The 26,928-nt window shown below is 39.4% G+C and overlaps 1 protein-coding gene across 1 annotated transcript in view; it reads left to right on the forward strand.

Annotated features, from left to right (window-relative positions):
• Nucleotides 1–292: 292 nt before the first annotated feature.
• LOC140231123 (uncharacterized) overlaps nt 293–26,928 on the forward strand; it is a 62,074-nt gene continuing 35,438 nt past the window's right edge. The window contains exons 1-5 of the mRNA XM_072311275.1: nt 293–364; nt 976–6,287; nt 18,810–19,154; nt 19,672–20,285; nt 25,660–25,779. Coding sequence (XP_072167376.1) covers nt 293–364; nt 976–6,287; nt 18,810–19,154; nt 19,672–20,285; nt 25,660–25,779 — 6,463 coding nt within the window. The remainder of the gene's footprint in view (nt 365–975; nt 6,288–18,809; nt 19,155–19,671; nt 20,286–25,659; nt 25,780–26,928) is intronic.

A 26,928-nucleotide genomic window follows, 5' to 3' on the forward strand; every position in this document is an offset into this window, starting at 1 on the left:
TTGCACCAAAAAAGAAAGAAAGAAAAAAAAAGTGCCATGAAAAAGTGCATGGGGCATTTGTAGCAAGGTTGATGCATTTCCTGTCATCATTAACACTACAAGTGATCTTTGATGTTAATAAACAACCATAATCAATTCCTGGCCGGAGAGTGTGATGCGTAGTTTCTGAAGGCAGACAGATATCTGAGCTGCTGCGATCAAGCGTGAGAGGAAAAAAAAAAAGAGGAAAGGCCCCCTGTTCATCTCCCCAGTGATTCCTGCTCCTAGAGTGTGATGCGTGCATAATTGCATGATGCCGGAAGTGCCCTGTGAGAGATCATTTAAACAGGGGAGTGAGCATGCCCCGATGGCGTACTGTCTGGGAGTGCTCTCATGAAAAGCTATAACAGCCTCGCATGGAGAGAGTGCTTGTTGCGAGGCTTATCTGCTGTGCTGCCGCGATGTCTGCTTCTGCTCTCATAATTTTGACATCTATCAGTATGTTTTCTGGTGCATTTCAGGATATGAATGCTTGACTGAACTTCAATATGGATAGCAAAATCAAGCCAGAATGGAATGTTTCCTCTGAAGTGCATTGGCTTCTCTCTGTGTGAATGTAGTAATTTACTTCTCACCCAGTATTGAATGTTTTGCTCCGATGAATCCATATTTTCCTAATGAAAATGTCAATGTTAATGCTCAGGAATTATATTCCTAACTCTGTGAAGTTGATATTTGTGAAGGCAAATTGGTAAAAGGTGCATCATTTTTTCGATGTATGCTACTGTTTCTCAGTAAAATTGTAAGGGCATAGTACTGCTGTCATTGCAAAATCCACCATATTCATTCACATGTATAATTTTTTCTTTCCTCATTGCATTTTTTTTAAATATTTGCTTCTGTTTCAGTAAAATTGTATATGTAGTAATGCCATAATTGCAAAATCTTCAATATATGTTCACATGCATTTTGTTTGTTTTCTCCTTTATGCATTAGATTCATCAAGCAAGACTAGACCCAGGGAATGAACCTGGAGACGTCACGAATAACAACAACACCTCCACCAAGAAAGGTTCCTCTCACCTGACCGGCAGTGCTGCCAAGAACAGTGCCCCATGCCAAGCCAAGCAGACCACCATGGACAGCTGTGTGGGACTGCAGCTTCAGTTTGATCCCAACCATGCTGCCCACGGAGGCGAGCCAGTCCAGGTCTCCCTGGCTGACGTGGACGCAGTTGTCAACGCCGATGTGGGGACCAGCACATCCAATGGAATCACCACCATCCAGCAGTGCGGCTCGGTCATGGTGCAGGCTGGGAGCAGTGAGGAGAGCAGCAACGTCCTACTGCAGGATGTGGAGGACAATATCCTCCAGGCCATTGTCAACTCCGGCGCCACTGAACAGCTTGAGATGGAATCGTTGGCAAATTCACTGATGAACGAGTCCATTTCATTCACAGAGGCAGAGCTGCAGCAGCATCTGCAGACAGACAACATCAACGTGGACTACTGCAAAGCGATGAATAACGGGCACACTGTGAACAATATGACCAACATGGGCTTGTCATCCGATGCTATGGTAACCCAGGCGCTGACATCACACACACCAGTTGCCATGGTTGCGCAGTCTTCGCTTATGGTACCCAGCCAGCAGCAACACTCATCAGTGGCCATGAAACAGAGTCATGGCAACCCTCAGGAGAATGTTGAGGTGTCTTCAAACACTTTTGCCATAGACACCAGTATGATGATAGAGTCTGTGTTGGAGGTCCGAGAAGGAGAAGATGCAACAACTGCCTTGGTAACACCATCTTCTCAGCAAGCAGAATTCGGCTATCAGTCTTATGCTCATAATTTTGGTGCTGATGCGCTTGTGAGTGAGAAAGGATCGGACAACACTCCAAATGGCACAAGCGATGAACAGGACCAGGACATACTGTGCGCCAAGCAGGGAGTGCAGGGAGTACATGAATACACTGTGGTGACAGGATACAGTCCTAAAATGAAACAGAATTATCAGAAACAAGGCCAGTGGAATCTGCAGCACAGTCCAAAGGCTGGCACCAAGGCCAAAAAGTCCAAAATTGCAACTCAATACCCTAGCTCCTCATTGACAGACAGCATTAGTGTTTCAAATCCACCAGCCGTGGACAAAAGCACAGCAGTAAAGCACCACCAGTCAGCGACAAAGGCAAAGGAGATTAGCAAAATTGGCAAAGCCAGGACTAAAGATAAAGTTGTGACTTCTGTGAAGAAATCTGAAATGGTTGCAAAGAAGCACTCAAAGCAAAGCTCCAAAGTGGTTAGCTCTCCCAAGATAAGCAGCAACTCAAAGCCAAAGGTGAAGGTCCATAAAACATTGAAATCTTCCATGGTGTCACCCTCATCATCATCAGAAGGAGGCAAGTCATCTGTTGGGAAAGTTCACAAGAAGTTGGAACATAATGTACCATTATTGTCTTTTCCAAGCTCTTCTGATGAAGATAATGAACACTCAGAGTCTGAAAAGAGTAAGAGTCTTTCGCACAAGACAAAGAAATCAAAGGTGAAAAATGAAACTGTACATATCCAACCAAAGACAAAGAAAGTAAAGAAAACTGCTGTCAAAGTTAAAGGGAAGAAGAAAGTCAAGTCCTCACTCAGTCCTGTTGTCAGTAGAGCAAGTTCTGATAGTGGTGCAGTTACACACAAAGTGAAAAAGAAGTCCCCAAAATCAAGTCCTCGCAGCTCAGATGTTGCTTCTGAGAAAACAGTCAGTAGTAGCATAAGCCCTAGTTCATCAAAAGTGGGAAAGGTGAAAAAGAAAAAGATTAAAAAGAGTCCGAAAGGCAGTGAGTCTAATGCAAAGAAAGCCAGTAGTCACAAGAACCTCAATGGAGTTGTTAAGATTGTGAAGAAGAAGAAAAAGACCAAAGCAAAGTTGCCAAGTTCAGACAGTGTCCATTCACTGATAAAAACAGGGAGGCTTTCTCCCACTATGGCCATGTCAGTTCTGATGAACAACATTGACAGCGATGAAGACAACAGAGATGTTGGATATGACAGCAGCACGCAAAAGTCGCAAAGTGGTAAGAGTAAGAAAGTCACACAGCTCCCCAAGCTGTCTGTGGCCTTGCCAAGAGCTAGTCTTTCATACCCTGAGCTGTTACTGAAGACAGTGTCAAAATCAGCCAAAAAGACTGTGGTGAAGAAATCCAAGAATGGCCACTCTCTGTCACCTACTGAAAAGACGAAATGTAGTGATAAGGTTGTGAAGAAAAAGAAAATCAAGGGAAAAAGCTCAGTCAAAAAGAGTATGTTTGTAGAGCCACAAAGAGTAAGCCCAACAACACCATTACACATAGACATACCTGATGCAGAACACACATTTAGTCCAATTAGAAAAGAGGCATTGACTAACGAGCAAAAGTCTGTCAATCACAAAAAGCCCAAGTCGCGGAAAGTGGGCAGACCCAAGAAGACCGTTTCAAATTTAGAGGAGCCAAGTAAGGCGTCTGTTAGAAAGAAAGACTCACATGTCTTCGCCGAGCCAGAACACTCTACCTCTGTGGGATTGGGGAAGGGCAAGAAAGTGGTAGAAAATGTGCAGACAGAGGGACAAGCTAAGCACAAAGAGCAAACACCTTCACCGCAGAGTGCTACAACGTGTGTCAGTGAGGAGACGCTTTTCAGTGACAGTGGCATCGGCACGGACAATAATAGCAATCCGGACCAACATGTTTGTGACAAGCACAAAAGGATGCTGTCAGTGCCTCCCACAGCAGAAGCTGAAGTGCCCACAGAAGTCTTGGAATCTCATCCACTTGCCACATCAGACCATGGGCTGTACGGCTTTGGAAAACGGGAGAAGCATAGAAAACTGAAACATGCACATTGGCAGTACTTGACCATGCATTGCAAAAAGAGGCGGCGGAAGTATCACATGTCACGCATGCTGGGCAGAGTTAGTCCCACCTTCCTCTTCGAAATGGACTCTTTAGCCATCCAAATGGCAGCACTTTCACTTGTCAGCGTGCACCAAAGCCCCCATCACGCAAAAAAGCCAGCAGAAAATTACCTTTCATCAATTGCCAAACTCAACACTTCTTACAACTCGTATCTGCGACCTTCCTACCTTGCTACTGCCTTACGCTACAAGAAACTTCAGAGGCTGAATAGGCACCGAAAGAAAAAGCGAGAGCGTGAGAAGTATCGCATGTTTCTTGACGGTGGCCATCATTATGATTCTCAGGTGGAGAATACAAATGAAAAGTCTGTGTTTGGTTTGTTTGATCAGGGGACCTCACATTCTGCCCTTGGAGAAAGATTGCCATCTTGTGCACATGTAGAGGCACCAAGAAGTGACTTTGAGGGCGATGTACCTGTCCCATCATCGTCAAGTTCATCAAAGACATGTGATTCAACACCTGCTGTAGTGAAGAATAACAATGTGTATTCACAGTACCGGGATAGTTCTCAAGGTACTCAGGAAAGCACTGAATCAAAGGAGAGCCCAGTGAAAAAGAAAAGGGGAAGAAAAAAGAAAGAAGAGATGTTATCTGCTGATACTGTTAAGGTGCTCAATGCAAGTGAAAATCAACCCATAAAGAAGAAAAGTAGGGGATGGCCCAAAGGACGCTCCCGCAAGAAGGTTCTACCTCCCACTGAAGTTCCTGAGTTGCCAACATTGATTCAGGACATACAACCTCCTGCACCTCAGCCGAAGAAAAGGGGTCGACCTCCAAAGAATCCTCGTCCAATTGTGCCAAATGTGAAGCAGCCAACACAAACACTTGTAAAAGCCAAGAAGACTGGTGGAAGGAAGAAAACAGGTCCATCAAGTACTACAGCTCAGGGGATGAGCTTACCCTTTTCAGTGGTCATAGATTCTGTGAACAGTACTATTGGTGAGAACCATGTTGTGCCATCCATCGTAGATTATGAAGTTCAGTATGATAAGACATCTGAAATCCACCTCAGCGACTCCACTCTGCCAAGGGAAAGCATAGTTGTCGCAGAGCAAGGCCTTCAGCAGCCTGCAAAAGTACAAAAACGGAGGGGTAGACCACCAGGCAAGTCAAAAGGGACAATGGCTGTGAAATCTGCAAGAGCAGTGGTAGCAAAGACTGAACATACGGACACAGTTAATGCACAGAAAGAGTCTTTCATTCAAGGAGTAACCATAGCAAAGCGGAAGGGTAGGAAACGAGGTCCAAAGAAAGGGTGGAAGAAAAATCTTGTGACAACAGCTGAGAGACAAGCAGTTAAAGATTCTTCAAAGATTGAAAATGTTGAAGAAAGATGCAGTACCGCTGTTGAAAAATCTGCCAGTGACGAATCAGTAAGAAGTAAGGACATGTTAGAAGTACCAAAGTCAGTCAGCAAAGCAGAGCAAAGTGCCTCTACAACACAGACATCTAAACTTTCCCCAACACGTGTTTCTTCAGTGAAAGTTTCCCCCAAAAAGACCTCTTTGCCCAAAGTGTCACCATCCAAATCCTCACCAAAGACAGTAAACACAGCTGATAAGAAAAAGTCAAAGAAGATCATTTCTGGAAGAATCAAAAAGCCCAAAGAACAGTTTCTGAAGAAGACAAACATAAATGCCCTCGATGAATTACCGGATGAAGAGCCTCTATCATCCTTACTTTCAGGCAAAATGTCATCATTGCTAGTCAAGCTGAATCATAAAAAATCTTCTTTGTCCTCAACCTCAGCTCACAGTGACTCATCATTGTCCTCTACAACATCATCTAAGTCTCAGGTGGACATCCCCCTTGTGCAAGCAAATGAAACCAAAGACAGCAAAGATACAAAATCAAGAACTCATGAATTGACAAAGGGTAAAGAACTCCCCTCAAGTGTGTGTGCAGCACATGTGTCGAAACCGGAATTGGCAGATACTTGCAAGGAGGCTGCGATGCTGCCTCCGACACCACCTGTGTCTGTGAAAGAAACCTCTTGCCCCTCTGCTGTGACAGCCACTACCAGCTGCCCCACCACATTCTCATCTTCTCTGCCAACCACTTCTCCTGCTACAATGGTCACCACGACCAGCACCATCAGCACCAGCACCAGCATCTCTTCGGCACCTGACGTGTCGCCTACTGCATCAGAAAGCACCAAGCAACAGGCTGCTTCCCTCCCAAGGGCTGTTGTCCGTGTGAAGAAGGCATCTCAGCAGCTCTTCAAAGTGAACAAGAAGAAGACCCCTGAGGTGGCGGCGACGGTGACGGTGTGTCCTGTCATCGATGAGTCCTCCATTCCTTTGAAGAAGAGAAAGCTAATGAAGGAGCCTCCCCCACAGCTGACGGAGCAGTTGGTAGAAGGGTAAGTCCTTCAGAAATGCCCCTTTGCAATGTTTGTCCGGTTGTTGAGAATTTGTTGGGACCCAACACTGTGTGTATTCTGGGGTGTTAAAGGACAAGTCCACCTTCATATACATGTGGATTGAGTGAACGCAGCAATATTTGTAGAACCCATCTTCGGACAATCCGTTCAAAAGTTAAGAATTTTTAAAGTATCTGCACAGTCACTGCTGGATGAAAAGACTACTACAGTGTATGATGTCACATGCATACAACGTTATAAGGAAAATATAAAGAGAATTTCGCAAAATGTTACTTTTTGAAAAAAGTGCATATTTCCTCGACTCATCACTGACGTATGTTAAGGGTAATACTATGCCCCTTGCCTTCTGAAAGAGGGAAGTCAAGTGTTCTTTTATTATGCGAGAAAAGTGAAAATATCTTGAATTTTCCTTATCCTTTCTATATATACTTGTACACATGCGACTTCACAGGTAGTCTTCTCATCCAGCGGTGACTAAGCAGAAACTTCAAAAATTCATAACTTTTAAAACGGATTGTCCAATTTTCCTCAAACTCTTGCTGATGTGTTCTATTGATATTGCTGCATTCACTCAATCCACATATGCATGAAGGTGAACTTGTCCTTTAATACCTTTCTACTTCTCATCTCATGGATCATATCATGCAATCTCTTCACAGAGACTTCTAATGGTGATGTTTTTCAGTGGCCCAAATGTAGAAATGTGTAGCAGAAAAGGTTAATTTCTTATGTGCCTCATTTTTGTAAACTGACATAGAGTGGAATGTCAAGATCATGTGAGCGAACCTGCCAAAGGGTATAATGTATGTGCTTCTCCCCCTTTTTGCAGTGGATGTGAACTTTCTGTCATCCTGTGCATAAGTGGGATAATGTGGGTGGTATGGTTAATAAGGCTATGGGCTGTGTAAGTACATCACTACATTAGGACCTTGGGGAATTTTGTTTCAGTAACTATCATCTCACCTCAAATTCACACCTCTGAATTTCACTGCATACCCGGTATATGGAGGAACATTTACTACAATCGGTAGATCTCATGAAATCTGCCCTTATGAGAGGAATTTGGTAAAATTTGCCAATTTTTATAGAGAAATTGGAGCTTCTAAAGTGCAAAGCCCATTTCAGATTCAATTATTAATGTAGTGAGAGACTTTCGAACATTCTACAAAATAAAAAAACAAAACAAAAGGTTTTATTGAGTGAGAATTTTTTGCTCTTATGTAGAAATACAAACAATGAATATTAAATATTATAGTGAAAAGAACGTACCAAGCCACAATAATGAGGTTTTTGGGAATTGATGGCTTAAACAATGACAAGGTGTTTTCCTCTAATATCCTTCTTGACAATGGTGTTACAATGGATCCTTTGCTTTGTGTGAGTGTATTGAAAAATATTTAAGGCTATCTTGGAAAGCAGTGAAGAGGCTATGTGGATAGATACAAGTTTTTGATATTATAATACAGATCCTTGTCTTTTTTTTTTTTGGATGTTCATGAGAAGAGTGAATACATACAAGCCAAGCAGTGTGAATTTCAATAGAATTGGTCCAAACAAAGACACAAAGTTAAAAAAAAACAAACAAACAAGCTCTTCTTAATATATGTGTGGATTGAGTGAATGCAGCAATAGCAGAACACATCAGTGAAAGCTTCAGGAAAATCAGACAGCCCATTTAAAGGTTTTGAATTTTTAAAATTTTCAGTGCCACCATCTCTGGATGAGAAGACTACTATGGTTTGTCATGTCACGCTCGTACAACGATGCCAAGCAAACATAAAGAGAATTCCACAAATTTTATTTATTTTTATTTTCTTTGAAAAGTACACATTTCCTGTACTTGTTACTTATGCATGTTATGGGTAATATTATTCCCCTTGCCTTCTAAAAGGGGCAAGTCAAGTGCTCTTATATTATGAGAGAAAAGTGAAAATATGTTTCATTTTCTTCATATCTTTCTACTTGTGTGACGTCACAAACTGTAGTAGTCTTCTCATCCAGTGATGGCAGCACTAAAACTCCAAAAATTCATACCTTTTGAATGGATTGTCTGATTTTCCTCAATCTCTCATTTGAATGTGTTCTTCAAATATTGCTGCATTCTCTCAATCCACACATTATATTAAGGTGAACTTGTCCTTTAAATTTTAGTCTAATATGTTTTTGCTAAATAGTTGATTGTTTGCCATCACAGCAATTTAGTCAAGGCATATGATGTCATCACCTCACAATTCTCATGTTGAATTCAAGCAGGGAGATGTAAAATCATTTTTGCTAGTTATTCATCAACCAAAGCACCCCATTCCCGTTTTGCAAAGTTGCCATTGCTAGATCATTGCATAGATATTGAGAACAAAGTGATGTGAGGGACATGATTTTTGTTCCTCTCAAGTTCATCTTCAAAAAGAACCATCTAGTGAAGACTTCTGTAAGTCGTAACATCAGTAGTTATGTTCAGATGGCGATCCTTAACCTCGAGAATATGTTCTATGGGGCGCCAAGTGTAGCACGGTCAATTTCAGTACGAAATCGGTCATTTCGTCGACAAAATCTTGAGGTTAGCTGTCCTTGAAATTAATGATCAGTGTCGGAACATAACTTATATTTCATCAAAGTTGCACTATGTGACAGCCATTGATATTAGGTGTTGGGGGGGGGGGGGGAGCCATTCTGCTCTCTAGACACATTGATAATAGATCAGGCCACAGAAGGAGAGAAATGATTTTCACCAAGCCTGTCTCCATCACTCTATATTTCAGACAAGTCACCAGCTGGTTGCAAATATTCAATTCGATGATTTATTGTCCCTAAATCATTCAGTTAACATGGGCGTTGTTTCACCAAAGAAGTGATAATATGGATATCAATCTCAGACATTGCTTTTAGTTTTAAAACTCACGACTGCACTGGCTCCCACATCTGTACGTGGCAAATGCATGATTATGATTCCAATATTACAAGATAAGGAGTTGCTGGTAAATATTGATTAGTACTGTAAAACCTGAAATTTTTGCAAATTGCCCCTGGCATTTCATGCATAATAGTGTAGACAAGAACTTTCGCTTGCATTTTAATTTCTAGTTTTACAGTAGCCCTCAGTTCGAAAATTTAATTTAGACACAGACTGTACAGCGTAACTGTATAGGCACCAGTGAATATCCAGCATCGTTTGAAAAAAGTCTCATGATATACATGTACTCGATACTATATGTTACTAGTGATTCAAAAATATTAATTGGCTTCTTCGTAGAAGCTATTTAAGATTATAATTTTCATCATTATATTCCAAAGGATTTACATGTATTTTCTTTTTCTGTAAAAATTAGCAAATCCATGATTAGATAATACACCCTGTTTTTAATTACAGCAACTGTTGGACATCAAATTAGTAAAATGATATTAAGAAAATATGTAGAGAGATTCACAAACTGTCATGTTTTTTTTAACAAAAAGTACACATTCCCTTCACTTGTTACTGACATGTTACAGGTATATAATTCCTTCTGCTTTCTTAAAGAAGTACATAAAGTGCTCTTTCATTTTGCTTGATAAGTGAAAATATGTCAGATTTTCTTAACATTTTCTTAATTTTGTTTTTTCATAGTAGTCTTGTCATCCAGTGATAGTGGCACCAAACTTTCAAAAATTCATAACTTTTGAACAGATAGTCTGATTTTCCTCAGCTTTTACTAATGGGTTCTACTAATATTGCTGCATTCACTCAATTCACATGTTTATTGGGTTTTATTCTCTTCCAGGACTGACTCTTGAAGAATTTCTTGTAGCAGTTCTTGGCAAGCGATGGATATTTTTAAAAAGAGAACATAAAATATCATATGTACATCTTCAAAATCTTGTCAAACCTTGTGACAGAGGATAATGTTTGCATCCGAACTACAGCTGATGGTCTTCGACCTCTTGTCTTAAAAATAGTTTGATACTAACCATAACAAGGGGGTCCATTACATCAAAAGGGATGGTATAGTTTTGGTTAAGATGGGAATTCAGGTTTTAACTTTTTGGAAGCTAATTATAAACCACTTAAAGGTCCTGTTTACCTTTGGGAGCAGTGATTTAAAAAAAAAAAATGTTCAAGATATCACTTTTGATGCATATGTGTAGGTCAGTTGTATCACAAAACATCCTACCATATAATTTGTTGTTTGTTTTGTTGTTGTTGGTGTTTTTTGTTTTTTGTTTTTTTGTTTTTTTTTGCAGTGAAGCCTAAAATATAAGGAGATACCACTATTTTTCTCATTAAACCATAACTGTAGACAGTTTAGTCTAGAAACATTTTTATTATAACTATTGTTCACATTTTGTATATTTAAGAATACTTAACATTTATTATACTAGTTCAAATTTTTGCATTGGTTGTTTCTACATGTATCCCTAACTCACATTTTAGAATGATTTTGAAGCACTAATGCTGGGTTTTTGTTTCATCTGCAAATAGTTAATTATGCCTTAAAATGAAATACAGTGCTCACCGCTGTCGGGAGGGGTCGAGAGACAAGTTTTTCTCCCGTTTACGCGGTATTGGCCCCTGCAAACCACAAAACATGAGGCCCAGTATACGGACATTACACTAAACCATACAAAATTTTCAATCCACTGAGAACCACAGGAACAAGTACACACGTGCTGTAGCACACAGACACAAAAAGGTGATTAAAAAACACACACACAATAGTCTCATAATTTTGCAAATGTATCATCAAAACTTCTGTTGAGGAAATGAAATACTCGAGATTATTTGTAAGGATTTACTTATTATTTTTAGATATTAATGACACGCAATAGAAGTGTCTCTGCCAGAATTTCTCCTGATAAAGCGGTTTATGGGTCTGATTGAGTGGTGGAACTAACATATGAAAAATTTGTGCATCAAGTTTTCTTGCACTGGAGGGTGGTTCCTGCTAAAGCAGTTCCTGATTAACGGGTATTAAAGCACCGTATTGAGTAGCATACTCTCTAAAAAAAATCGAGTGAAAATATTCACTCTTGATGGAGTGGATACAAAAAAGAGTGAATTTCGAGTGAAATTGGAGTGAATTCTGAGTGAAAATGTTCATTTTCACTTAGAATTCACTCCAATTTCACTCTAAATTCACTCTTTTTTTTGTATTCACTCCTTCAAGAGTGAATATTTTCACTTGATTCTTTTTTTTAGAGAGTACAATTTTAAGAGGAATTCAAATGGCTGATATATCCAAAAACCAAGAGGTCCCAATAAAAGGTGGGACCCACCTTTTATTAGGACCTCTTTGTTTTGCTGTGTTTTTTTTATTATTATTTTAGTGAAAAGTAACAATCAGTATTTACAAAGACACCACTACACCACAGAAATATTGTATCCAGTAATTGCTGGTTTCCAGAGCATAAAACAAATAAGTGAACTTTTATTTGTGTTTTATTTGTTCAGTCTTTTTTTTTTAATTGTTGATTTATTATTTTTTGTTATAAATTTTTTTACACATAATTAACAAATTTCTACATTATTTAGATGAGCGAGTCTGTTCTGTGACTATCTTTCCATTGATTAAAAAAAGAAATCAATCACATTCCTATATTTCAGAATGTTATTTCAGCAGATAAAACTGAATAAGAATAATTGTTTGTGAAACTTTCAAATACAATTGACATCCATTTCTAATAATGGTTAATTGTCCAGATAACATCAAAAGCATTTTATGCTACATTTCATTTCTCTAAATTGAGATATAAGACACAAAATCTCTGTTGGGGATAAAGAGGAAATCACAAAATATTGACAAAAGAACCATTAATTACATCCACCAATTTTCTAAACGTGTCTCTTCAAGTGTCTATAAGATCTGTATTTGAAGATAATATGTCATATTGATTTTTTAGTATATGCAAGCCACAGAATTAAAAGTTAACTGTTTTTATGATTATGTTAGATATGCTCAAGGAACACACAGATATTTTGTTGAAGTTCTACATTATTGATTTTTTAAAAGGAAGAACAGACATTTATTATTATATTAAAGGTTTGAAGGAAAGAGTTGCATCTGTTCAGATAAAGAAGTGTTTTGCACTGTCTTCCCATGAAATTCACCTGTCATGAAAAAGATTTGATTTGTTCTATCAGATTTTTTTTTTTTTTAAGTAATGTCTTGAGAAAAAAAAAATTGTTAGATGACAAAAAAAAAAAAGATTAACAAGGATGGTAGCACAAATACCAGATAAGACTGAAATTCATGACTATGCTTATGGGCAACTGACTCAGGACTGGCAAAAAAATATATATATTTTGTTGTGTGATGTCATCAAGTCTAAAATCTCATTTCTTACACCAAGGCCTATATGATCATTTCTAATGATTTATGTGTTACATTTTTTGACAGTATCTCTCTTTCACTGCTCTGCTCCCCCCCCCCCCAAAAAAAATGTTATTTATACAATACTATAGATTCAACATCTAAGGTCAAGGGTAATATTCACAAAATTTGGGTCAAACCTGACCGCCAGTGTCTCTGCAACTTCATCTGTGTGTATACACACAACCTCACACATAGACATGCCCCCAACCCACACACACACACACACACACACACACATACACACAGACTGCAACGTGCACACTGGCCATACTGTCTGGTGGTTAGCATTTTTTGAATGAAAGAAAGCAGACGACAGCTGAACGGACCCTGGTCTGTGTGTGTGTGTGTGTGTGTGTGCACAAAAAGATTTTGAGGTGCCTTGATTTTTTTCCCCTCCCTGAATTCTCTTCTTTTATCACTGATTCTTACTGAGTACTACGATTGCTGAGCTTGTGAAGGGTTTGGGTAAACAGTCCATACTTTTCTGCTGACAAATGTATCCAATGGATCCAGCCTGGTGAGTGATTCTAACCGACTGTGAGGTAGGATTTTATCTACTAATGAGCTTACACATTTCAAAGCTATTTTCACCCCCTTCCATTCATGATCTGTTCGGGGAGAAGGCAGTGGTTTTGTGCCCATGCGCTACACACTACACAGTATAGCTGTGCTGTGTGTGTGTGCGCTGTACGCAAGTCATCGCACGTGTTGGTGCTGTTCTGTACTGCAAGGGTTCATGTAGCGTGGGTGCCGTTTGCTGATTTGAATCTAGCCGTAACCAGTCCTGCTCGGGCATTGTTCTTGATGGTGATCAGGGCAAAACAATGAGAGATTCTCCCTGTAATTTTCTCTTTCTAGTTCTGTACATCTTCACAGTTGTCGTTAAGAGGTGTGGAATATTCCCATATTTCACATGATATAGTATTCATATATTTTGTTTGAGTAATCTTGACTGTCCATTGATCTATGTAGTAGTGCATTGTATTTAAGGTTGTGGGTATTTTGTGATTACAAGTCATATATTCAGAACAAAAGGTGTAACAAAAGTCAAATGAATTTGATTATTTTAGGATGTTATACCTTGTGTGGAATAACATGAATTCTCTTATGGCAGTGGCGTTGTAGAATTTTGTCTATCATAGGGGCTTACCTTTTAGTGTAATGCGAATGTAGTTTTGACATTGTTGTACTCTTAATCATACACTATCTAGAGTATCATCACTTGATTGATTTGCTTGTCTGAGTCAGAAATAATATACTCCAGTTTTTAAGAGCTTCTAAACTAAGCTAAGTGTGTACCAGTAACTGAAAAAAAAAGAAAAGAATTGTCGATGAGTAGTGAAGGCTGTGTCAAGGTAAAAATAGCAGTGAAATCAAATAAGATATGTCAAGAGCATCTGCCATTACAGTTGAACCTCTATTATCCGGCCTCCCTTTATCCGGATCTCTCTATTATCCGGACGCAATCTCGCCGTGATTTTTTGATCTTTTTTTAATAATTACGGGAGGAAAGGGGGATTCCCAACGCATATATTTCTTAATAATTATTTTGGTAAATCATCCCAAGAATTTATAAAAGAAAATGATTTCATTCTTGCAAACACGAATCTCTATTTTGGGGTCTGTTACTGAGTGTAACAATGAAAAGGTTGCAGTATACACATTACTACATGTGGTACTACAATGGGCTACATCAGTACATGTGTATGTACATGTATATGTAGACTCTACATGTATAAAGCATTGAGTCTCCCGTATCCGGCCAAATCCCTTATCCGGACGAGCCCCGGTCCCGACTTGTCCGGATACGAGAGGTTCAACTGTATATGAATGTCAGTCACATCAGTTGTGTTCTCTCTGCAGCATTATTTAGAAGCTGCCATGATCATGTGACTTTGCTGTCACTCGAATAGGTCACATCATTTGTTTTTTCGATCAGGAAGACAAAAATAAGACAAAGATGGCATATCTTTGAATTTTACTTGAAAGGAATTTACTTTTGTTGAAAATTTAGATTGAAGACGGGCAAGAGCACCATGTCTCTGGTTTCTCTGTTGTAGGTAGGCATGGAGAAAGTATTTATCACAAGGGAGCAGAAAATTAGTGACTTTTTCCTCTGTAGAATTATCGAGTACAGTGTGAGATCTTCACATTCACAGAACTGAGGCTGGTATGTCAGATGCCGCGGAACACCTTTGCTAATGACTTCCTGCCTCTAAAGTCTTTGCCAGTCATTATTGTATCCTCTGCTTTCTAGTGGTGCTCTAGATTTTGCTTTAGATCTCTTCCAGATTTCCTACCTTAAAGGGACTGTACAGTACTGGTTGAGGTGCGGGAGTCATGTTTTGAACATTCTTAAGTGAGATAATGAAAAGCCTCTTATGAAATATGAAAGAGCATGTAATTTTGAGAAGGATTCAATGTTTATTTGATGAAAATTGGTTTTCAAATGGCTGAGATATCCAAAAAAGTGCTAATAATAAAAGGCGACATGCCACAACTTTATTAGGATCTCTTTGTTTCACCTTGTTTTTGGAACTGTACAGAACTGTACACACCCTTTAATCTACAACAATATACAATGTACCTGCTTGAGTGAGCTCTCCATTTCTGTAAGTGATCTGTCCTATGTATTTTGGATGCATTTTTGTGTGTATGCGTGTGTGTGTATGTGTGTGTGTGTTTTATCTTTTATTTGTTACAGTTGGGATATTGTCATCATGGTAAATTCCTTTAATAGATCTTTAATGGGTATAACTTTCATCCCATTGGTGGGTTTGTATGGTTGAGGAGTGTCGTTTCAACCCTGACAGTAATCATAAATTGTCCATTTATAATTTGGTTATTGCTGTGTAGGATATATTCGTCAACACTTGAAGATTTCTCATTGGACTACCCAGTTAGCCTTTTTTTTTTTCATAAAAGAACAATTAAAAAGAAAAATTGTGTGCATATATAATATATATATTTGAGTTGCATTTAGGAACTTAGGAGAAGTGTTCGGCTGGTATGGATTCAGATACTGTATAGCTCTTGACCAAGAATTTACCTTAACCCATCATTAATTGTAAGAGAAATAACCTTGAAAATTTATTTCAGAATGCTGCAATCTAATGGCAGTGACAACCCTGGGATAAATGAGCCTGAACTTGTTGATTTTAGCTGTGGAAATGATGCTAAACATAGACTGATTAGAGGAAAAGAAAATGAAAATAAATGATCATGTAAAAACAAAACTCCGTGGGATACCAGAATAGGCATGAGGGTTATTTTCATCTTTGTTGGAAAGAGACTGAGACAAAGTTTACAGACTCATTCTCAATTGGAAACATAAGGATACTGAAAATTGCACTATTTGACCTTCTCATTCCCATTAGAATTAGAAACCATGATGTTGTGGCAGTGGAGAAGTATCACATGTTTTTGTCCCCAATGATGAGCATGCCCCAATGGTTCAAATGTTTGCTGCATGCAACTATATCCCATGATGTAAACTAGTAGCCTAGCTTGCTATTAAAGTTGCACATTCTGTGTGTAGTGTTGCCGGGGATGTGCAGAGAGAGGTCACATGATGAAAATTTAATTGCGAAAGGTCACAGCGAACTTCACGCAAAGTTGAAAAAGTCACGCTAGCGCTGTGCGGTCTCTGTGGTGTTTCAGATGGCTTTCGGTACATTTGCCAGAGCAACCTTTACCAAAATGTCACAAATTTTAACCAGCAGCATGACTGGCTCTCTAGATAGAAGGTGAAATGTTTCTTGCCTCGTTTCCACAGTATCTGGCATCACGTTGTAGGTTATCAGGTATTAGTACCAAATGGCCTTGATCAGATTGTTTTAAAAATAGAGTTTGCGTGTCAAGATGTGATGTCTGATATAAGCTGCTGTCAAAGGAAAGAGATGCGATTTTGCGAAGTGTTTTATTTTTATTTCATTTTTATTTTTTTTAACCCTTTGTGAGACCAGATAATTCTTAGCATCCAACCCACAACAGCTACAGTGTGCTCTTGAGGAAACCTCAAAACATTTTACATGAAGATGACATAAATGCAACATTGGAATACACAATATTTCATTGCCAAGTTTTTGTGTATCTGTCCATACATTGTACTCCGGCTATAAAAAAAAAACAAAAAAAAAAAACATGATTATAACAAAATTTTTGTTACAGACTTGAAGTAAAAATTCAGGTCCCCAAATTATCGTCTGTTTGTCTTTGTAGATTTAATTATTTGGTTATTACAATTTTTTGATAAAAAAAAAAGAAATAACCAAAGAAAACTGCCAGTACCATGAACTCTGTTTCAATGGGAGTCCACTGTATTTTCTTTGAGATGCATTGAGCGAGACTATATTGTATCAACCTCATTCAGGACACTACCTCTATGTGCTTGCATTGATGGCGTAACAAGGACATCCATAACTCTTAACACTATAATCACTGTGGAGAACATAAGAGGAGATGTATTGAATAGGACATCCATAATTCTTAACACTATAATCACTGTGGAGAACATAAGAGGAGATGTATTGAATATGCATCCATTTGTGTAAGTAGTTAATAACACTTTGTGGGTGGTCAGAACTCTTCATTATCTTGAACAGTTGAATATGTGTATTGTGTGTAAATTGCTGGCAAGTTGAAACTTGATAGTGTACAGTGTAGGTAACATGTGCTGATCATGAGTTGAATGTTGAGTTATTACACTTGACATACTTTGTACCAAATAGGGTTAGGCTGCAGTGCACTGATTTTTCGATAAAACAAAGACATGAGATGAATTCTTGAAGAGAGACGAAAGATATGAGACTTTGCTGATGAGAGCTACCATCTTAAAGCAAGTGCAGCCAAGAAATCTGCCCTAAAGTCAAGAGGTTAATGAGTGGGAAGATTCCAGCCAGGTTTCCAGTAGAAAAGAAAGATATTGATGACTAAATCTTGCACCTAAAAGGGTAGAGGACCCATTTTTCACCTCTGCAAGGTGCAAAAATACACTCTTGTAGAAGATTGGTTGTTGAAAGTTTGACTGGTGATATGAGCAAGTTTAAGGAACTCCCGGACTTTCCTTTTTCCCCTTTTGCAAGGTCTTCGTATTATGAGCATCATTCAGTTGCCACTACATTTAGTATATCACAAGGACAATGAGCAAAAGGTGACTGGAAATGATACAGAATTTATTGTGAAGAGACAGTTTAAGAATAAGAACTATGAAATGAAACTGACAGGACTAGTGAAACTTGAAGCAAATTTAGAAAAAATTCCATGACACGGCCGATTATTAGGTGGAAAATATGTCATCCTACACGACATCCTTTTGGTGTCCCAGAATAGCTGTATCGCTCACATGACAGTGACATCATATATAGGGCATCTCCTACTCTAAGTGTCGCAGAAAAGCTGTCTTGGTCTAAATATTATCAATCCAGTGCAAGGACGTTGGTTTATTATTATCATTATTATTATTATTATTATCTTCTTCTTTTTTGCACGAAATGTCAGCAGCATCACAGTCACTCTCCTTATAACATTGCTCAGGAAATGTAGAGATGTCCATGTTCCACATCATAAGATATGGAAGAGGGCACCTTTGAATGCTATCTATGACTCTTGAAGCATGTGTTCAGTTATTTTTGTGTGCCAATCAAATGGGGATTAGAATGCAATGCAAAGTATAGCAAGGTTCCATGATGGAGACCTCTGTTTTGAGATTCACAAAGATTGCCATTCTATGTATATGACTATACTGGCATTCTGATAGTCATAACATCTTATCTTCTGTTATTATTGTGCCTATGACATATAGTTACCGCACAAGTTTTGATACTTATTTATTTTTTCATTGTTACTGCTTGTTCAATGCTGAGATGCATACCAAGCTTGTTCACTTACACTCTCTTGGCATTGTTTTAGTGTTTCAAAGTTGCTCTCCTCATTTTCATTATAAATTGTCTCTTGGGTTTTGTTGCATAGAACAGATGGAACATCTCATAATCAAACCCATTCTGTAAGGATTAGGAAATGACAAGGGTCTGAAAGTAAATAGTCAACTGCAAATTTTACCACATTTGAAAATGCTGGGAGTGTGTTGAATCCACAGATGATGTCTGCTTGTCCTGTTTATGTTTATTTATGTCTCTTTCTCTTTCTCATCCAGTGTTCCGAAGGTGCAGACTGAAACGCCTCCTGTTGACGAACCCCCTGCACCGTCCAGCGTCCAGAGCCTGGACAACGGCGCCCCCAAGCGAAAAGGAGCCAAGCAGACCAGCAAGCCCGCCAAGCCGGACACCAAGCGGAAGAAGAAGAAGAAAAAGCAGGATGCGCGGCCCGTTCCATCCAACAAACAGTCAAGGGCGAGGGGGAAGCCTCCCGGACAAGCCCCCAGTTTGGAGAAGGAGATCAAGAAGAAGAAGAAGCCAGGGAGGAAGCCAAAGGAGGAGCAGCTACCGAAGAGGAAGTACTGGAGAGCTGGCATCTACTCAGACACCTTCAAGGAAGAGCTGTAAGTCAGGGGCATTGACATTTTTTTTGATGGTGTGATTAATTGACAAGCAGAAACATTCCAAAGTCTTAAGGGCAGCTACATTGCACCTCTGATTGTCAATCAGGTCAAGAGGATTTATCTATTAAAGATAAGACAATGAAATGTAATGCTCATTTCTTCTCAGTTTTTTTATGCAAATGATGAATTTTTCAGAGATATGCAGTGTCTCAAAACTTTGTCTGTCAGCCACCACCTGTTGATTGTATTGATGCCAGTTAAATGACTTGCAGGCTGACGGATTCCCGCCAATTTGACTGTGTAAAGGCCAGATGGCTGTTCACCTCTTTGAAGAGTGTTCCACTAACAGTCTTTGAGTCCTCAAGACGCCTTCATGGCCACACTGTGATTCAAGAGTGCCTTAATGTACAGACGACAATAGAGGAAGAACCTATCACAAGATCTTAATCTTAATCTGATAGATTTTCTCCCCCCCCCCCCCCCCATTTGTGAAACGTTTGCACATTATTCTTTGCAGAGTCAGGAAGAAATTTGAAGATGGTGAAGGGGAGGAGGTTGGGAAGTCATCTACTGACGAGGCCGTAAAGCCTCCAGAGACAGTGTCACCTCCAGAGGAGACCAAGGTAGCCACCAGCACAGCACCACCGGCATCCTCTCAAGGACCATCCTCGCCGAGAACCGCACCAGCCGCGGAGGTAGTCAAGGATGAGACATCGACGACAGGTGATGGAAGCACAGCGGATGTTGCGATGGAGGAAGCTGGTCCTGAAAAGACACTTCTGGCGACATCTGGAGAGTCGGCAACCACACCTTCAATGGAGGCATCATCTTCAACAACGACACCAACGGCAACTTCGGCACCACTTGCCACACCGGCAGTGGCAACGTCAACAGCGACACCGGTCAGCACAACTCCAGATTCCAGGACGGCTGCACAAGAGTCGGCCGAATCATCAACGGCGGAAATCTCTGCACCAGATGCGGAGAAGATGGAAGTTGTGCCAGCTGCAAGTGCAGTGCAATCAACCAGTGATGCCAAGACACCTGCTCTAACTGCTACTACTAATGGGAGTGAGGAAACCTCCTCTGACCAGCCTCCAGCAAAGTTGCTGCCATTCCCCTTCCATGCAGGTGGGTTGACATCAACTTGTGATGTGAATAATGTGAATTTGTTTCAACCTCTGTGCAACTCCTGCCTGTGATGGCACATTGTATCAAAATGAATGGAAAAGACATTTGGATATTTCATATTTTCTCCTTAGTGGCAGTCTTTGAGAAGTAAATTTCAGTAAAAATGATTTCCAACTGAATTGTCAGTTTTTCCCCTTTGTTGTACTTTGTGTTGTCACTGATCTTTGATATTTTCTGTTGGGGTTTAATGTGATTACAGCATATGATCATGGATATAAGTCTTTTAGTGCATGCAAATTCCAATGTACATCAAGTTTGCCTCCTGATGTTTTTCACAGGCTTACCACTTGTTTAAGCTTAAAGGGACTGTACAGTACTGGTTGAGGTGGGGATTCATGTTTTGAACATTCCTAAGTGAGATAATGAAAAGCCTCTTATGAAATATGAAAGAGCATGTAATTTTAAGACGGATTCAACATTTATTGATGAAAATTGGCTTTCAAATGGCTGAGATATCCCAAAAAGTGCTAAAAAGGCGACATACCACAACTTTATTAGGATCTCTTTGTTTCACCTTGTTTTTTCGATATCTCAGCCATTTCAAAACCGATTTTCATCAAATAAACTTTTGATACCCCTTAGAACTGCATGCTCTTTGACATCTCATAGAGTGGTTTCTGAATATCTTGCAAAACGTTAAAAGCTAAATCCTCACCTCGACCAGAACTGTACACACCCTTTAAAGTTTTAAAGTAGAAACCGTAATTTTACAGGCTATAGGACTGTTACTCAAGCTGTAGCTTGTAGTCATCATTTTAGTCTTGTTCAAATATTTGCTCACAAGTGATTTAACTTTTTCATGATATCATGCGAAACTTCAAATTCTAAATGTCACAAAACCTTCATCTTCTGTTTGATTCATTTTGCTTTGTTCTTGTGAATCACCTTGAACATAGTGTGAATCACCTTGAACATAGTGTGATTTTTCACTCTAACACAAACTGTGCTTGAGAAATTGTATGCCAGTTGGCATGCACACTGGAGTGCTTTCTGTGCTGATTGGCACAGATGTCTGAAAACTAATTGTCAATGAGTAGTGATTGCCTAATGCCTATTGTGTCACAGTGGTCTTCCCGTCGGAATGAGGCACATTGCTACACTTGAGTTTCCTAGCTAACCTCACACCATGGTCAAGTTTGGATAGGTTTGCTGAATGCTGACGAAAGAGCTTGGCAAGTTAAGAAATGTGCCTGGGCATATTGAGGGTTAATAATCTATTGAGAGGCCTCTTGAAACAGGCAGTGTAGATGGAAGAATGTATATCAAGGCAATCTTGCCCACATAGTCAATGTGTGTATGCATGTATGTATGGTTGTATGTATGTGTGTTTGTGTTTGTGTATGTGTGTCTGTGATGATAAGACACTAAAAGGTGTGATTCACCTATTGTCCGTGGTATTACTGTTGGCAAGATTGGCTTTGATTATAATGGGTACACTCATCCTGACCACAGTGTTTAAAAACCATGGCAACAGGTCAAGTTCATTTCCTCATGAAAAGAGAGAAGCAAAACCAGTTATGACAGTGGGGGAGATTGAAATCTGGTGTTTTCTTTGAGTTGACTTAAAGATTGCACAGCTTCTTCAGTTTTTTCTAACATTGATTGATCTAACACACATATATGGCTTCTTCAAAACAAAAAGTTTCTCTCTTCCTCCTCTTCCCACCCCCCCCCCCAAAAAAGAGATAAAATTGTGCTAAACTTAACAGTTAGTTACCTCACTCATATCTCTTGTCTGAGAAATGATGATTGAAGATGATATGAAGAGATTAAACTGACTTGGGATTGTCAGGGTTATTTTCACAAATTGAATGGACACAACATCCTCGTTATGATTTCCGCGTGTAGAAAAAGGGAATTATGAACATGTTTGAAGTGTACACTTCCACACATGATATTTCGCATGAAAGAAAAAAATATTTATATATACATATATTTTAGGTAGATAGAATATATTTCGTTACTTAATACCTCACAAGAGTTTGATTATGTGACTGATGTGATTACATCTAAGTATGACAATACATCTAAGTATGACAATACAGGATAAGCACCCCAGTACAGTACTTCAAAGCCATGTATAGAGGAGGTGTAGTTTTGGTTGAGATGGGGATTCAGGTTTTAACTTTTTGCGAAATAATTAGAAATATTTATATGACATATTAAAGAGCATACGATTCTAAGAGGAATTAAAATGTTATTTGATGAAAATCGCTCTTGAAGTGACTGAGATATCCAAAAACAATGCAAAACAAAGCGGTCCTAATAAAAGAGGGGTCCCATCCTTTATTAGGTTGGGTGATGTCGTGGCAGCATCGTGGAAATATATTTTTTTCCAGTGTTCTCATTCTATTATTGTTGTTGTTGTTGTTGTATATGTTCTCATTCAGGATGAGAAGTCAATAACCTGTGCCATAATGCAGTCTGTTAATGGTGTTCAAGCGAAGAACATCAAGAAATTAGATATCACTGGTTAAAAAGGTCAATGATCATTTTTACACTGAGGATGCAATGGCTGTTACGCAGTGATCTATGCTGGAGAGACGTGTACAATTCTATCGGTTTATCTTTTCACAAATTAAGAAAGAAAAAAATATTTTATAGGGATTTGAGGTCGGGGAAGGGAGTTAGTAGGAGAGGGTTATGTGGATGGCAGTTTGCCAGAGTAAGCCAAGCAGGTGGGGTCCTCTTGCTGAAGGTGTTGACATAGTGTTGGCACATCATGCTTTTTGTAACTCTTAGCATAGGCTTGGCATGAGTGCAGGGGCATGAAATGTTGCAAGAAGGGGAGTTGGGGGGGGGGGGGGGGAGGGTCGTTGGAGATAGAAATGGGCTATCTGGAGAAATTATTGTTTGGCTTGTAGCATAGTTATTCAGACCATCCTGCCACCATTGGGCAGTTAATGGGGGGGGGGGGGGATCATTTGGAGAAGGGATGAGTGTGTAGAGTATTCAGCATAAAAACACCTTTTAAAACAATCAGCACATATGTGACCGTGCACCACAAAACGAACATAAAGTCGCACACACTGATTTTGCATGAGGACTGAAAATAAGTGCAATGGGTCAACCTAGCCGATCTTGACTTTTTCATATTTTCTGAGAGAACAGGTCTTCTTTTACATTATGCAAAATTTGGTATCATAAAACGGGCGGGAAAATGTGTTTTTTAGCAGTTTATCTCGAACATTTTTGGTAGAATAGTGTGATTAGGTGTGTCTTAGAGTCCCTTTTCCATTTCTGAAAAACCTTGTACACACTCTTCACTTTCAACTCTAATAACTTTTGAAAGGATAGTGTTACTACTTTGAAAGTTGGCATTAATTATGGACAGAATGTGTTAATGAGGCATGCTTAATTTCAATTCAATCTGATAATCCCTTCATCATTGTTACTCTGGTGGTTTACTTTATGTTTTTTTGTCCCATTCATCACACAGCCAGCACGGCTTGGTAAAGATTAAGCGCTTGAATAGACACTGTACTTCAGAGCCTCTCTTCTCAGTTCACACTTTTCCCGAGTTTGTGCTTTCTTTCCAATATTTAGATAGGTTAGGAAAGTCCATTTGATTTGAGTTATACATCATTTTAAAGCTTAAAGTCTGTTCTTTCAGAATATGTCTGGCGACTTTCTGTTTGTTTTGTGGTGCAGGGTCACATATAGAATTTGTTGAATAAAGAAAAAATGCCAAACACAGAGGAGTTGAATATACTTCAGAATGGATGCTTGGTGAATTCAGAATAAGGTGAGCAATCACATCCCATATCCAATCCAGAGAAAATGACAGAGGGACAATTACTAGTATGTATACATGTCTTCAACTTAGGACAAATGGACGCTGCAAGATTTATACTGTCTATCCAATGAACAGTCTTGCTTAAAGATGTATGCACCATTGGTTAATTCATCACACTTGGCGAGAGTGAACGCTTGTAGAAATCTAGTGTAGAGAGCAGATATACTGTGCCTGTCAAAAAAAAAAGAGAAGAAATTTACTCATTTACACATATTTTGACTTCATTGACGTGCAGTGTGTAATGTGTGGAAGTGTTCTTTCATCAGAAAAACTCAAACAGATAGATATGAGTCTGGACATCAAATGACAATTTTCAGCTAAAATTTCAAGTCCATACGATCTCATGACCAGATGCATTAACTATAGTTGCGTTTGCAATCGCATGATCACACATTCATGCTGAATGATATGAGTTAATAACTTTAAAACTCTTACACCTGACAGTGTATTTTAAATTGGCTGTATTTAGGCATGCTGAGCACTGGATCAAAGACCTCTTACCTCTATTGTTACATCAGAGTTAAAAGTTTGGTGCCAAGATGTTTATCCTCCAGTAGTAGAATTGTTTTTTCAAGTAAAATAAAAGTAATTGTTCATCATTTACATCAGGATATATCCAACTGCTTGTATGCATGATCTGCCAGATTGAAAAAGGAGAGAGAGAAAGAATGATAAATCAATATATGACTAGAGAGGGGAAAAAATGGATGAATGAATCTAGGAAGAAAGAGAGCGAGAGAAAGAAGAGCTCGCAAGAAACAATAAGATCATCATTGAAGACAAGTAGTCTAAGTAGACAGTTGTATAGCGTTTACAAGTGTTTGCGAGTTGGCTTGATGACAAAAGAGATAATAAAACTTTGGCACTCTACACAATGCAAGTATGAATAGGGACAAATCACTGTTAAAGTTGTTCCAGATGTGCAATTGCATCTCTACTGGCAAATATCATAATGAAGAAAACTTACAGAAAATATGAGGACGTACTGTGTTATGTTTTTTATTTGCTTTGATGCCTGTATCTATATATTTTTTGGTGATGGTGGTGTGGTGGAATTGGAAACGTGCTGTAACTTCAGGTTAATGCAGTGAGGAACCTGTCAAATTCAGCCGACAGCTGATTTACCCTTGGCATCTGCTTGTAGTTTGCAACTGATGTAAAATTCTCACAGACCGGGCTTGGCAAAGACCATCCTATCATAGTCATCGCTAATCAAGCTGTATTCCTGATACTTCAGAAGTGCAATTGTTCGTTGCAAAGGACGTTTTTTCGGAGACGAGCATTCCTGAAATGCCACTCACGCTCAATCTTTGAAATTTACACTGAGCTATTGAAGTCATCCCACAGTACCAGCAGATTTCTAATGAATCATTTTCAGGCTGTGCATGTGTGTGTACGTGTCCTTGTGTCTGTACAGTAAGTGCCTAAGTGTTTGTCCATAAATGTCATCAAGGTGCTGTGATGATGGATGTTTGTGCTGACTCTGATGCATTTCTTTTCACTCCTCTGTATGGTCAGGAATCAACCTATGCGAAGAGTGGTTCGACTTTGAGCTTCCCTACGACATCTGGTGGCAGTGGGTGCACAAGAAACTGGTGCCCAGGACGCAGGCCCCTACCTTCAAGAAGATACGCAACAGTAAGTGCTCTGCGGCCCCCCACCAGGCAGCTAAATTCTTCTTCTCCCCCTCCTTCTTCTTTTCCTCCTTCTCCTCTTCTTTCCCCCTCCTCCTCCTCCTCCCCCTTCCTCATCTGTAGCTCACTTGTTTAGTCATTGTAGCTACTATATTGTTAGCTGTCTGTAAAAAGTGCACCAATGAAAGAGAGAGAAAAAAAAAGGTATCCTAATGAATGGTAACACTCTCCTCTCATTTTTTTTTTTGGTACTATATAATAAGATTATGTGGTGAGGATATGAAAGAGAATTTGTAACTGTTTGCATCTCTCCTTTCTCACTTAGAATTTAGAAATTCAACTTAAGTGTAATTGTCATGATAAGTCATTGCTCTTTCGTTTGCCATGTCCTGCCTGTTTTGTTCTCGGCTTTGTCAATTGGTGAGGTGCAAATTACACTGGAAGTCAGTGCCCGTCACCAATTCATTCACCGCCTTTCTCAAATCCTTGAGAACACTCCAGAGAGAAAGTAGGGAAGGAGGCTTGAAGCAAGGCTGAGGATTATACCGGAGTGACGTGCCGTCACGCAGAGCGCAAACAAGCCCCTAACTTGCGACAAGATATTTTCACAGTCAAGAATTCTCTCACACATGTATATTGTATACAAAGTCACTTTTTTTCTTCTTTTTTTTTTTTGATGGTGGTGTTCCTCTTTTGTATGTGACTCTGGGGACTGCATATTTGCGCTCCCACGGTAACAGGCATATTCCTCCAGGCAGGTTGGATTCGTGGCATAGCTGCATGCTTCTCCCCGCTGCCAGCATCCCACTACATCCTCCTCATGTCCTCCCAAAGAGAAAGTTGACCCTTGAGGCGAGAGATGTTCCCCTCTCACTCTGGGATTCAAGGAACAGTCCCCAAGAAAGATGTGAAACATGAGATGCCATGCTTCCTTGCCTTTTTTGTTGCCCGCAGTTTGGGGAGTCTTTTCTTCTCCTCCTTTTTTTTCCCCCCCCTTTTTCTTTTCCTGGTGAATTGCTTTCTTCTTGTCTACCCCCCTCATCCTAACCTTTGTGCGAATGCTTGAGGTACAAAAGATGAATTGGCAACATTCGCTTCAAAGAAATGTACATCATTTTTTATATGCCTTTCTAGTTCATTTTTTATCCTCATT

This window comes from Diadema setosum, chromosome 7 (genome assembly GCF_964275005.1).
Source record: "Diadema setosum chromosome 7, eeDiaSeto1, whole genome shotgun sequence".
Taxonomy (NCBI): Eukaryota; Metazoa; Echinodermata; class Echinoidea; order Diadematoida; family Diadematidae; genus Diadema; species Diadema setosum.